The sequence below is a fragment of the Cylas formicarius genome, unplaced genomic scaffold (genome assembly GCF_029955315.1).
Source record: "Cylas formicarius isolate icCylForm1 unplaced genomic scaffold, icCylForm1.1 PGA_scaffold_12__32_contigs__length_19106922, whole genome shotgun sequence".
Classification (NCBI taxonomy): Eukaryota; Metazoa; Arthropoda; class Insecta; order Coleoptera; family Brentidae; genus Cylas; species Cylas formicarius.
Genome location: NW_026844225.1, coordinates 17,886,673 through 17,902,481, shown reverse-complemented (window position 1 = coordinate 17,902,481; position 15,809 = coordinate 17,886,673). Strand labels below are relative to the sequence as shown.

General features: G+C 34.2%; 1 protein-coding gene across 1 annotated transcript; it reads left to right on the top strand.

Annotated features, from left to right (window-relative positions):
- The first annotated feature begins 2,094 nt into the window (after positions 1-2,094).
- On the top strand, positions 2,095-2,958 carry LOC132708532 (forkhead box protein L3). The gene has a single exon (XM_060680880.1). It carries the CDS (start codon positions 2,095-2,097, stop codon positions 2,956-2,958), a length of 864 nt encoding a protein of 287 aa, XP_060536863.1.
- Positions 2,959-15,809: the final 12,851 nt, after the last annotated feature.

Below are 15,809 nucleotides of genomic sequence, written 5' to 3'. Positions count from 1 at the left end.
GCTCTTCTTTTTTCGTAAATTTCAGGACACGATTGGTTTGAAGAATGAAGAAGCAATATTTTTCGCAAGATGCGGCATCGAATACCCCGCAGAAGGGCGAATAGAAAAAGTTAAAAAAGGGACGAAAACAAGAGCACAAATGGTCAAGTCCATTAAATCAAATAATGCAAATTCAAGTGACAATGGAACGGGCTAGGTCTGTGTGGTTGAAAGAGCAGCATTCAGAGCGAACAACTGAACAGAGTTATACGTTTACATCGATCTATAGAGCGTTCGTACGGAAACCGCGATTGAAAATGTTGTAATGCGCCTAAATTAACTGGAGTGGATGGCCGGTTTTTCCCTGGAATACGGCGAAAATGGCTAATTTTATTTCATTCCACTTTTATAGTTTTCAATGAGACTGCTAATTTGTCTTCATTGCTGACGAAATTGTTTTTGATTCGTTCATTTAACATTGAAGTGGTTTTCCATTTTCGTATTACCAATAATATATTTTTCACTTATATTATCGTGGGGCGGATTATTGCGTACTTTTAAGTAATTTAAATGAAAATAAAAAAAAAATACAAAAATAAAAAACGAAAGAGCGACAAGGACAAAGAAAAAATTCTGACACATCCTCCTAATAAACAAGGAGAGCAACCAAAAAAAAATATCGGTTATCTGGAATGCAAAATCTTTGGTCGTAAATGAAAATCAATTGAATGTTGAAATTCATTATCCATATTTATTGGACTTACGAGTTGTGGCCGCTTGCTTTTTATATAAAAAACTTCAACAAAAGCAAAAACATCGCAAGCTGATTTTCGTATTTTTATGCCAAATTGGATGATCTACAAGTAAGCGACATAGAGGATAGACCGGATGAAATAGGATACTGGTCTGCAATTGAAGACAGAACAAAATGAAAATTGTCATAAATAAATATAAAATAAAAAATCATGCATCTGAGGGTTATGGAAATTCCCTCACTTTTTATTGTATCATTTTGTGAGATATCAAATGAGTTTATCGGTGATCGGAGCTCACCTATTCGCATTGGCACAATAAAATCGGTCTATCAAAACCCGACAAAAGCAAACGGCGCACAAATAGGATACGGGAGGGTTAAAAATTTATTTAACCCTTTGTGCCCGCCTATATACAGTGTTTAATGGCAGACATCGCGTTTTTATACAACTGCCGAACCCTATAATATTAATAACAATAAACTGGGTGACGTTCGGGATTTGAAAAACTTCGACCCTGTGCACACAGAAAGCGAACCAACAACATGCAAAGGGGCGGTAGGAAACAGCTTGATGAATTAGGTGAATACAACCAGAAAAACTGGAAGCCGTGTTTTAGAAGGGGCGGTTTTTACTTATTTCGTCATGTTTCGAATAACTTTGTCAACAGTGATCTCGATATTTTTCGCCCTGAAATGTTTATGGAAATTTTTAGATTTATTGGATTCGTCCAAAAAAATCTGGCTGCAAATTAAACAGGAAGGTGAGTGGCAAAAGAGAGCAGTATCTTTTTTGAAGTCGAAAAATTATCTCAAACGCTTCCCATCCATGCGCGAAAAACCTCCACATATAATTTAATCACTATAAATTCTTCACGGTCCTTCGAGCAGCATAAAATAAATATAAAATAAATACGACATACATACGACAATAGAAATGCAAATTCGGATTTACAGATGCACACCTACAAATAGTAAAGATTTTGTGAGAAGCAGTTATCCTTCCTTTTTTAAGGGACTAGAAAGGAGGCAGTTGTGGAGACGAGCCAAGTTTAACAACATGGCGAGGCGTGGTTTGCGACGGTGCCGGAAGGGAGAGCGAAATTTCCATTGGCGGCGACAATTCCCGCCTCTAGACTGTTATCAAATATTGGTCGACAAATAGTCCCTGTTTGTTATATGTTTAGATACCCAGATGGGTTCTTAGTAGTACAGTATAGCTTACCTTCACTGAGAGATGATTAATGATACGGCGTCTGTTTTAAATTCACAAACAAACTGATAAATAACCCATAGCCAGTTTGTTCTGAATTAAAGTTCAAGGTGACAGTGACAGTGTGTAGTTGTGTAGTTGTTCCAATAAAATGTGCAGCAACGAAAGCCCATCGAATCCATCACCAAGGCTGCCGATACCATTTCCTTTAGAAACCAATGCTCCAAGAGCTTTGCTACCTATAGATCAGTACAGGTTGCAATTATATCAGTATGCCGTCGCTGAGCGGTTGCGTTATCCATTGCTGAATCCATTCCCGTCGCCTTTAACGTGCTACCCTCTATTTCCAAGAGCTCTGCAGCCCGAGGAGCCGAAACCACAGCACAGCTACATTGGGCTAATCGCCATGGCGATTCTGAGCTCACCGGAAGGGAAATTAGTTTTATCGGATATATATCAGCATATTTTGGACCACTATCCGTACTTCAGAACTAGAGGACCAGGGTGGAGGAACTCCATACGACACAACTTATCTCTGAACGATTGTTTTATAAAAGCTGGGCGTAGCGCCAACGGGAAAGGCCATTACTGGGCCATTCATCCCGCGAACGTAGAAGATTTTAGAAAAGGTGACTTCAGACGGCGCAAAGCTCAGAGGAAAGTGAGAAAACACATGGGGTTGGCTGTAGATGAAGACGGAGTTGACTCTCCAAGTCCACCACCTCTTTCCGTAAGTCCACCGGTGGTTCCCGGTCCGTCGACGGCTGTTTATCCGACGGTTCCGAACGTGAGAGGGTCCAGAAAACGTCAGTTTGACGTGGCGTCGCTTCTAGCACCGGATTCTGGTGACGAAACCACCGAAGAAGACATAGACGTTGTAAATAGTGACCAACAAGACCAAAATGAGCGAAAACAGTGGCCTATTTTTCCTATTGTAAATTATTATCAAGCGTTGCTGCAAGCTAGACCGGCCGGACCGAGTTCGGGTCCGACGAAAGACAGTGCTGACTCGTAAGTGGAGAACTTTAATATGTCACGCGTAATTTTATGCTCGCATATAGAGGTATATAATTTTTTTAAATGTGTTTGCTGCAGAGCAAACGAAAGTTGTTCGACGATATTTGACACGGAACGTTCGATTTGTTAAACAGGGTATTATGGTATTTCCGAATAGAATATTTTTAATTGCTTTTCATTCTGTACGGTATTGTCAAGCTGGTTAAAATGTAAATATAATTGGAAATCACAGTGTAAATGTGAATATTGTAACAAATATATCTGTAAATATTAAAAAAAAAAATAATATATGCGATATAGTAAGTCATTATTTCGATTTATTTCATTCATACCGATCTTAAATTTCTAATCCTTCTCTTTACGCCGTCAAGTGAAGTTTACAGAATGCGTAATATAAGGTAAGTAGGAATTTAAATTAAATATATTTAATCTCACTTTGGATGGCGTAGTTTCACATAAAAGTTTGGGTAAGATGACCGTAATGAAAGCGACGGCGAATATTACAACACAAAATCGTTACAAGCTTTCTCTTAAATTCGCAATTGACGTATATTTTTGGTGTGAACCCCAAACTTGATAGATGCGATTTTTAAGCTTCGACGTTTTTGTTTTTAGTACTTTTCCCGTTTGAAAATGAAAATATGTGACATTTTTATCAATGAAAGCCTATTAGCATATAACGGAAGCAATTTATAAATAACAATTCAAATCGTCTGCTGGGAATGTAGAGCGAGTGCTGTTCAACCACGCGGGTGGTACAAATATTGTGGGTTTAAACTCCTAAGTACGTATTGTCGTGTAGTTAATCCAGTCAAAGCTTGAAGCTTAGGGTGACAATTTTGTGTTCGACAGATTTCACATTCATTAACCTTTCGAGATTTTTTTCGAAACATGTAAAATATGTTCTACAACTTAGGCGTAGGAAAAGCCAAAGAACTATTATTCTTTGTCTTGTCTTGTCGATTACGTGGTGATCTGGCAAATAACCTTTTAAGAAATAATATAAGCTATCGATTGATAAAAATATAATAATATTATAATATAATAATAATATATATAATATATAACAATAATAATTCAAAAGTTTGAATATAGAGACGAAACGCACCAAAGAAGATCTTTAATTGGAGAGGATCAAATTTTTAATGTAATAATTACAGCTCATGGACTTATTATATATTTTTTTATAGTTATACCTATTACAATTGGAGGATTTGGTAATTCATTTGTTTTAATTATACTAGGAGTTCCTGACACAGCTTTTCCTCGAATAAATAATATAAGTTTCTGACTTCTTCCTCCAGCCTTAACCTCCTCCTATATTGCTCATAGAGGTAGATCAGCTGACTTAGCAATTTTCAGTCTTCACTAATTCTATTTCCACAATTATTAATATACGACCTCATAATATACTTACAGATCAAATCTTTCTTTTTACTTGAACTGTCGGTATTACTGCTCTATTATTACTTCTTTCCTTACCTATCCTAGCAGGAGCTATTACTATACTATTAACTGATCGAGATATTAATACTTTTAATACAATACAATTTTATACCAACACCTATTTTGATTCTTTGGTCATCCAGAAGTTTACGTTTTAATTCTTCCAGGATTTGGAACAATTTCTCATATTGTTTCTTAAGAAGGTAATAAAAAGGAAACTTTTGGAACTTTTGGGATAATCTATGTCATACTAGCCACTGGACTGTGAAAATTTTTAGTTTGAGCACATCATATATTACTCGAGCTTAGTTTACTTTTGCCACTAGAATAATTGCTATTCCAACTGGAATTAAAAATTTCGGATGATTAGCGGGGTGTTCCGTAATTGATGCATCCAATTTTGACCTGGTTTCCTTAGTTCCTGAGAATAAACCCCATTTGTTCAAATTAAACAATTTAATTCGTATCGAGCAATTAAATATCGAATTCGGAGATTTTTTTTTATTTGTATCTCGCCTAAAATATATTTGTTGCAGTTGCAAGAAAATTCTATTTGCCAGGATAAGTCTTACACTATTACAAGAAATATATTTGTATTATTACAATTCTACTTTATTTATCGCACGAAAACGAGTATACTAGGTACAAAGGTGCGAGAGAAAAGTGAAATATTTAATAAATTAATTTACATTATAAGGAAGAAACAACTTGCCAACAATGATATTCAATTCAAAGAAATGTAGCGAAAGCCGACGTTTTGGCAAACTCAACGTTGCTATTTCCAGGTTCGGTACTCGACTCATTTGGATCGTGGATGGTCACCGACGAATTGCGAAGCAGTAATTTTGCAATTTCGGCAAAACATGGACAACTTTTGTATTGCTTATAAAAAATTTCTATATTAAAAGTTGTGGTGGATGATGGTCTAAGACCCACAATATTCGGAGATATTAATTTGCAAGAGCAGGAGCAATGTACGTGTAACCTTAGTGACTGTGGGAACTTCTACAATGCTTCTTCAATAGAAAAGATGTACCTTTACTTTAAGAATAATAGATTCAGCAGACAATATTAGGATATTTTTATTATATTTGTAGAAAATTTCAGGAAAAAACTTGGTGCAAGAAGAATATAATAAAATATATATAAAATAAATAAAAAATATAAAAAATAAGATAAGGTACATACATTTAAAAGCAGTCTCTAAATTTCATCATCCTGTATTCCGAAAAGGAAACACCCTATATAAATATGTGATGATTACGATTCTCCTTTTATCGAATTTCGTATGTTCAATGGTTCTTTAGTGAATATTCGGCAGGACGCATGCGAACGGACCACGATAAAAAAAAATGTCGCTCAGGGCGTATCAAACAGAAAACAAAGAACAAAATGCTCATAGGTGTCGATTGGAACATGTTTCCTAACAGGAACGTTACAAAACGCCGTCGACGAGGGCTGGAGTAATACTCCAAGTGTAAGTAACTCCCAGTAGGAGTCCGCAGAGCGTTTGACATTCATCTAAGTTCGTATTGAAGCGCGAACTGTAGCCTGTAGTTAGGTCTACAATTATTTACTAATTTACACACAGTCCAATAAATACAATTACAATTGCCATTGCGATCCGGCGATGCGTTAAACATCACGTTATTTGTCACAATAGAGCATTCAAGTTGCCCAAGAATTTATTATATCTTGGGGCGTCATTTTAATGATTTTTGTTCGGTTTATTTGGTGGCGTTTCTCAAGAATCGACACTACTTCAGTTTAATCCGTGGAGTTACAAGATGTTTTTGTGTTGTGAGCAAATATCACGAGGGTTCTCGCCCGACGGGGAGGGCGAAAGGGTTGAAATCAAGGCCTTTCCATCGATACTATAGTCAATTCATCGGGCTTTCGCTTTTTCACGGTATAATCTTATACCAGAAATACTTTTCTTTTTGTTTTCCTCTTGATAGATTTTTTTTTTCCAAAAAACATATTTATTGATCTCGCCGACATCCAGGACGAAACAATTTTGAAACGTGGGGTGTCATCGAATAACATTCAAAGGATAAAAATTGTTTTTGATCTTATTTTTCCGAGCATGTAAAAATTCCGAACACACGTTACAAACAGAAGTAACGATAGGAATACTAATATTCGTATGAAGTGAAATGTCAGCCTCGGTTGTATATGTGTATGTACCTATAAGGGGAACTAGATCTTAGGTAGGTAGATGTAAAAATATAAGAGAGTATATAACTAATTTTTTTTTCATTAAGTTGAATATTTTACAGGCTTCTTAATTCATCAAATTTGTAAAGTATTGGTTTCGTATTTTAAAAAATATGGTTTAGGAAGCGTTTTATTGTAATGTGTAGATTGTGTCGTGTGTGAATAACATTATCGGTTGAAGCAAATGCTTGTTAAAAATTAATTGTACACGGTAAAGAAAAAATGCAAGAATGTATTAATTATTAATTTAAATTTCCTCCCATTCTATCTCAGACTTGTAGTGAATATCTTAATATAGAATGTAATGGTGAATAATGCTATTTTAACACTTATTTGGTCCAATTATTTTGCAATAACTACACACTTTTTTTTATTCGATAAAACAGTGTGCCATGGAAAGTAATGATTTGACACTTGTGAAATGGGTAATGTCAGTTTATTACATTGAATTCTATTCAGTGGTCTGCGAACTAAAATGCCATTCACTTAAAATCCGATTGTTTGGTGATTTTTCTTGTAGTAGCAGATAATTTTCTGGGGAGTTTAACGCAATTACACATTACACATTTAAAAGGTGTACGAAGTTAGAATAACTTATTCAAAAAATTTTTTCCGATATCTCTAACTCCCAGCAAAATATATACAGTGCGACACACTATATATATTGTCAAATTGTCAATGGCATTTTTTGCATGTTTCGATTCAAAAGTTTATATGAAGCATGGGATCATTTTTCAAAATCTTTCTGTTTTGATTAGTGATGGGAGAAGTTCTTACTTACCTATAGCATTTTCAGCCTATGTGGAACATATACTTATAAAACCGGCACTTTTTTGCAACATTTTGAACTCGACATTTTAGAAAATCGTTTAAAAATAAGCTCACATAGCAAAAAAGCAAATCGGTAAATGGGTTTTTGTCGAAATAAAATATTACAAAGGCTTTGCTTCTGTGCATCCGCACGATTATAAATTCAGTTTGTATATTTTATCTAGTTACCTTTGTTTGTGGTGTTATTGATTTGGATAATGGTGCAAAACGATCAATTTCCAAATGGAAAAGAAGTTTTTTTTAATTGAATTATGAAGTGTTGAAAGTGTTTTATTATCATAAAATTTTTTCCATAAAACTCTCAACTAACATGACTTTTTTACTTTGCTTTTACAGAAAACTCGGCCTTAATTATCTAGAAAAAAAATAATCCTGTGCAAGGGCAGTGTTTAAAAAATAGACAAAGATTTCTATAATAATGTATTAAAAACGCATATATGGTGTTCTCATACTTATATACGTAGGTATCTTTTTTCGATAAGTGGTTCCTTGAAATCCAAAACCGCATTTCCAACGACCGTCGTTGTTATTTCAATAAACAAGAAATTTTACAAAACACAATGGGTTGGAGCAATATTTGATATTTTGAAATAGAAATGTATATTTTCCGTAGGGGTTTTTAAAAACACTCATGCTTTCTACCTAACTAACCCACCTGCCAGCGAGGCAACAGAATGCCAATAATAACATAGTGACAAATAATTTTGACCCAACATTTGGCAAATATAGGCAAGATTGAGTAAAGATAAGATTCAATCATAGCCTCATACGCATTTCGTATGGTACACGTGGGAACACTTTCCTCTATAAAAATTCAAAAAACGAGTCACGGGTTCGATTCGACGTAGCGGACTTGTTTTTTAGTTTTCATGAAATTGTCGCATTATTTTGAAAGCGTTTATATGGCATATCGTTGTCGTTGCAAAACGTGGCGTGAAATTTAATATGAATTTTACTCCCGCTCCATTAAAACGGAGATAACGTTGACACAATAGATTCATTACCATTGAAATTTAAATATACACACACACAATACGACGGACAAACGTGTAATATATGCAAATATTTTTTAAGCTTGCATATTTGATTTTCCACCATTTGCTTCCGTGTCAATAGCTACATTATATCTACTTGAAATTATACCTCTAAATAATTTCATGGTACTCCGTCCTTTTTAAGTAATACTTAAATACGTCCAAACCAAACAAAACTATTTGTTTTTAACAAAAACATCTAATAGTTTTTTATATAATTTAGAAAAACGAATCAAAAAATATGTCCGCATTATGTTGCCTATATACGGAGGCAATAGAGAAACAATACATCATTTTGACCGTATCAAACTAGTAAGAATTTTTGGGTTTATTGATACTATTGGTTTTATGAAATATTTCTCTCTATCTGAACAGTTGCTGATGAACAATGATAGTGTATAATCATTGTGACTTGACTTTACGGAACAAAAAGAAAGACTTAAAACTTCATTATCGTACTAGTCTTTCTACGAAATTGTCTGAACTGTTTTTATAATATAATAAACATTTACTTGACATCAGTGTGTGCAATTTTACATTTTTTTTCGAAAGACATCCTGTACATATTCGCCTCGATAGAAGCACACCGGCTATCGGGTACGATTTTAATAAAATCGCAAGTCATTCTTGAGCCGTCGATATTGAGAAGTATATTATTGACTAGCGCGTTTCGTTGTAATAAAACCAAAAGCCGACAAAAGGCTTTTTGAAAATAAAAGCGGTTATACTCGCGCGTGTTTCTTTCGAACGTCAGTGTTTTTTAAATAGTATCCATTGTTTATTTGGACGTAAACGTCCATAAATTCAAGCGGATAATAAATAAATATTGCCTAAAATAAATTCGACTCACTCCGGTTACATGCTTTTCATTTGTTTTTGTGCCCTGCTGGACATTTTGGACAAATACGAGATTCTCGTACGTTCAAACCCTCGTTATTCTCGAAATATCTTCGCCTCTGTATCCAAAAACTTAAGCTTAAATATGCCTGCTCTATACTCAATTTGCGCTATTTGCAACATTTTTTCGGACACGTCTTGTTTAAAATGCTGTCAATAAAAAACTATTTGACGCAAGACTTCATTTTTTTTTGCAGCCTACTAAGATATATATATATATATATATATATATATATATATATATATATATATATATATATATATATATATATATATATATATATATATATATATATATATATATATATATATATATATATATATATATATATATATATCCGTACATGTACCAAAGCAACAAATAGATTCCTCATGTTTAATTTTTAGATAAATTCCTCGTCACCCTCTTCACTGCCACTCTCACTGTACGAGATTAGAAAGTAAGATATATATATATATATATATATATATATATATATATATATATATATATATATATATATATATATATATATATATATATATATATACAGGGTTTTTCACTTAAAACTTCGCACGCCAATAAGTCCAAAACGAAAAGAAATATTTAATTTATGTAAAAAGTAGTCAAAGTGTGGGGTCAATAAGATATTTCCTAAAGTTTAAAAAATTCGACGCCCGCAAAGAGCTGGGCGTCGCGACGCGTCGAAAAATTATTCGATTGGAGAGACTTTGGAAATACGCGCATACAAAAGTACATATTATTTAAAAACTTTTTTGTTATTTACTCAAACTTATTTACTTTACCCGTTTCTAAGTTATACCGATTTAAAGTAAACATTTCTTGATTAATAAAAAATGTGATTAACGCTTATTTTTACCCATGAATGTTAGTTACTATGTCAACCATTGTCATCGCAGTTGTTTTAAGTGCAATTACAAATGTAATTTGTTATTGCTGTATCAAAAAATTGTTACATTTTGTCACAAGAAATATCCAAATTAGTTCGATTTAAAAAAAAACTAAGAATTATTATGTGAAAATGGTGCAATTCAGCAATGAGGAAAAAGTAGACATGTTACTGGTGTTTGGAGAATGCAGATGCAATTGTAGAGAAGCAAAAAGAGTTTACGCACGGCGTTATCCGCAAAGAAGAGTCCCCGATGCAAAAACCTTTTCAAGTTTATGTAAAAACTTAAGAGAATATGGCAGCTTCATAAAACCTAAAAGAGATAGGAACAGGACGGCCCCAAGATATCCCTATCAGAGATGAAAGAAAATACCGGTGTTACCATAAGTTCTTCGTGGAGAATTCTACATAGAAACTCTTTTCACCCGTACAAAAGTAAACTAGTTCATAAACTAGAACCAGGCGATTATGCTAGAAGAATGAAAATTTTATGGAGCGACGAAAGTCGATTTCAAAATAATGGAATCATTAATAGACACAACTGTCGTTTGTGGTCCGAAAACCATCCTCGTTCGATTACAGAAAGAGGTAACCAACGAATTATTAGTATCAATGTTTGGTGCGGCATATTAAATGGATTCCTTATTGGACCTTACTTTTACGAAGGAACTTTAAATGCAGATCGCTATTTAAGATTTCTTCAAACTACACTTCCGGAACTATTAGAAGAAGTGCCTCTTGACACTAGAATGAATATGTGGCTACAGCAGGATGGAGCGCCTGCACATAATGCCCAAATAGTAACGAGGTATTTGAACCGAGAATATCTCAATAGATGGTTTGGTACTAATGGACCGGTAAGGTGGCCGGCGAGGTCCCCGGGGACATTACACCACCAGATTATTTTCTTTGGGGTTACCTAAAAAACGTTATCTATGAAGAACCTATCGAAGATATGGCTGATCTCATTAACAAAATTAGTGCAGCGTGTGCCGCTATCACAAGAAGGACTCTCCTACAAGTGACCCAAGCTCATCTGTTAAAAGTTTTTGATAGTTGTGTTCGAGCAGATGGACATAATTTTGAACAAAATTTTTGAAATGTCTTATTATGTAGTTATTGCAATAATAATTTTGGTTATTAACTTGTAGGTATTTTACTGTTTTTTCATTTATTTATCATGTTATCAGAACTAAATCGATAAAAAATAATAAATAAAATCATACTAAAATAGTTGAAATCTATTGTTTGTAATTGCACTTAAAACAACTGCGATAACAATGGTTGCCATAGTAACTAACATTCATGGCATACTTGTAAAAATAAGCGTTAATCGCATTTTTTATTAATCAAGAAATGTTTACTTTAAATCGGTATAACTTAGAAACGGGTAAAGTAAATAAGTTTGAGTAAATAACAAAAAAGTTTTTAAATAATATGTACTTTGTATGCGCGTATTTCCAAAGTCTCTGCAATCGAATAATTTTTCGACGCGTCGCGACGCCCAGCTCTTTGCAGGCGTCGAATTTTTTAAACTTTAGGAAATATCTACTTGACCCCACACTTTGACTACTTTTTACATAAATTAAATATTTCTTTTCGTTTTGGACTTATTGGCGTGCGGAGTTTTAAGTGAAAAACCCTGTATATCTTAGTAGGCTGTGAAAAAAAAATTGATGTCTTGCGTCAAATAGTTTTTTATTGACAGCATTTTAAACAAGATGTGTTCGAAAAAATGTCGCAAATAACGCAAAATGAGTATAGAGCAGTCATAAAGTTTTTGACAAAAGAAGGCTTAGCACCTAAAATTATTAAAGAAAGGCTGGATGGAGTGTACGGATAAAAGTTCTCCTTCGTAAGGACAGCCCCTTTTAATTCAACTTTGTTGTTAAACCGCCGTCCACGTAAGTCTTTTTTTAAATATCCAAACAAATAATAGTTGAGTTATTAACAAAGAGATGTAATAAGTGTATTAAATTTAAGGGGGATTATATTGAAAAATAATAAAAAAATGTTACTCTACTTCGTTTCTTTCATATTCAGGCCGGGAAATTTTGGCGCTGCCCTCGTACAGTGGTACATAGCTACGATATTTCCATCATCACTGACCAATTGATCTTCTGTTAAATGACTTCGAGCATTATCAATCAGGAAAAGTGCTTTGCCGCTCATATTATTATCTTCGTTTTTACTTGTTGAACAAAAGATTCGTGAAACCATTTGACAAATAAAGCTAGTCATCCGCGGTTTATTGGCATTGGCATTCAACTGGAATGATACAATTCTTAAATGACCTCGGATTTTTTGATTTGCCAATAACCATCATCTTTAGCTTATGCGATCCATCGCCATTTGCACGAGGAAGGAAAGTTATTCTTACCTTAGACACTTTACGCCCAGGTGCCGAATTCTCTTTATGATGTACCTGGCAACATTTTCCAGAACAGTGCTGATTCGTAAAGCTGATTCGGTTCCACCCGCATCTCCCTAATTTTGTTGGTTAATTTCTAAAGAAAAGACTTAACAACACTAGGGTCACTAGATAATTTTTCCCCACTAACTTTGCGTTAAAGTTGTTATCACCATAACATTTTGCATAAAGTTGTATTGCTACTTAATAAATCACCCGTATAACTCAGTTTCCGTTTGAGGGTATTCTCCTTTTCGCAGTTTTCTTACGGCCCGGTGCAGAAATACAATTTTCTATGTAGCTGAAACAAGACGATAACATTAGTATCGAGGAATTCACTCACCCAAGATGTCGAAAACTAAAACAAAAAAATATTTATTTTCTGATTTTCAGTCATTTCAAAATTCTCAAAACAAAATTTACAATACATACTTAAGAATTCATGCTAGCTATACACATACACATACACAGCTCTTTATTTGCCGAGATTTCTGATTTATATCCGAAATAGTCGACGTACCAACTCCAAATTTTGCCACTATCACCATTTTATAATTTTTCTAAAATATCATATTTTTCTTTTAGTGTTAAAGTTTCCTGTGCTCTCTTTGGCGCCATGATGCTTTTTAACCTCTAAGAAAATCTCGACTCGTCTTTTGCGGTTTTGCGGTAGACAACACCATAAAAGTTACATGAAATTGTCGAAGAACACATGATTGGGACTATGGAATACATAAGAAATAAGTAATATTTAAATTTTGTTCGGATTACTAAGTCGTACATTTTAAAATATAAATTAACCTCAATGAAAGGGCAAAGTTCACCTCAATATTCACTTGTGTGAAGTGTTCTTTCACCTTATTCAAGACTATAACTCCTACTGATGAAAATTTAATACAATTAATTAAATTTAATTAAAATTTCAAAAAATTTTCGTAAAAAATGTTTTATTTTCGTCATTTTTATTGGACGCGCCAGGTACAAATGAATCTCGTACGTTTAAATGCCGCACTATCAGTTTGAAGAACAAAATAAGAACTAACTAACAAAGGTGCCTCTTCATTGACATTATGCGTTAAATATCTTGACTGACTCGTGATATAAAATGATTGTATGTATACGTTACAATAAGAATGTTAGTGGTATTTTCTTTGTGCGTGAACATGAAGTGGTCCAAACACTTGGACATTTCGCCGATGACGGCCTTTGTTGAAGTCCGATTCAAATATCATTTGATGAAGGATTTCTACAATGATGACAGCGATCGTTTTAGCTAACAGGCAGTTTATATGTTTATTAAATGTTACGCGAAGATGACTTTTATTTTCATTTTGTTTATTCTATTGTGCTCGAGTACACCACCTGCTGAATGGTCCGAGTTATTCTTAATTAAATTTATATACACGCCCGTGTTTATTTATTTTGTTTTCTTGATTGTGGCTTTTCGCTCGTTTATGTTCGTTAACTAAATCGCAAATCAGACCCCGTGCGGATGCCTATCACCTAACACATTTTTGCGCTTGATGTCACAATAATCTGTTCGGAAAAAATCGAGCAAAGGAATCGAAACACTTTCGCGAATTTTAGCTAAAGTACATCAAATATCGGGATACTTTTGGAGAGAAAACGAAATCAAAAGAAAGAAATTGTTTCTGGAAGCTCGAAAACTAACAACACTGCGTGGTACAGCGCGACAAAGGAAAGAGGGTAACAAAACACAGTTCGCTGTTCGTCTTCTTGCTTAGCAAAACTGCACGACGACCCCTAACTTTTCTCCGGAGAAGTGGTTACGTTTGATAAACATATCACAGGCCAGTAATCATTTTGGTGCCTGCGGTTTTTCAACTGTTCCTGGGTAATTTTTGGGTGGAGAATCCGAAAGAGCCCTCAGATTGATCCTGATTTTCAGTCATTTCAAAATTCTCAAAACAAAATTTACATTACATACTGAAGAATTCATGCTAGCTATACACATACACATACACAGCTCTTTATTTGCCGAGATTTCTGATTTATATCCGAAATAGTCGACGTACCAACTCCAAATTTTAGCCAAAACCTTGCCACTATCACCATTTTATAATTTTTCTAAAATATCGTATTTTTCTTTTAGTGTTAAAGTTTCCTGTGCTCTCTTTGGCGCCATGATGCTTTTTAACCTCTAAGAAAATCTCGACTCGTCTTTTGCGGTTTTGCGGCAGACAACACCATAAAAGTTACATGAAATTGTCAAAGAACACAAGATTGGGACTATGGAATACATAAGAAATAAGTAATATTTAAATTTTGTTCGGATCGGTGGGGAAAATAACACACCATTCCACACAAAAAAAACTCAACTTTGATAAACATATCACAGGCCAGTAATCATTTTGGTGCCTGCGGTTTTTCAACTGTTCCTGGGTAATTTTTGGGTGGAGAATCCGAAAGAGCCCTCAGATTGTGTCTATCAGACAAAAAAAAAAAGAAGCGATCTAGGGAGTTGTGGAGGCAGTGAACTTTTATACTCTTGTTGTTCCTAAATTCAGCGTCTCCTTGGGAGTCTGCTTGAAAGCCCAAACCATTCCAATTTGGATTTCCAATGCATTATTACTTGTAAAATGCTATATTTGTTAGTGCGAGAAACGTGGCCAAGAAATTCCAATTTTCTTTTCTTAATTGTGTCAGTAATTTCAAACTTTGCAGAACTTTCTCGTTCCTGATCTTGTCCACCGACGAAATCCGAAGAATCCGTGTCTTTGCACCCACATTTCGAAGGATTGAATTCGGTTGCTTATGTCTCTATTAACAGTCTAGCCTTCCATATTCATCCGTATTCTTAGTTCAAGAGATAGATAGCAGTTAGTAACCCCTTCATTTTGAGGAAATCCCTCTCGCTTGTTTTGCGGTGGTGTCTAAATCTAAAATCTAAAACCATCAAATAAAGCTTTCAGTTTTTCCATCTCAACTTAAAGCCTTGAGATGATGTGCAATGACGAAACCTTGGCTTATTGAAATTCAATTTTAAGTAGGAAATTTTGATACATTTATTTTTTGTTTTTGTTTATTTTTTCATCAGAACTAACATCAATTAACCTTCAATTTTGGGCATTTTTGGAATCAGCACATTAAAAACGTCTGAAAT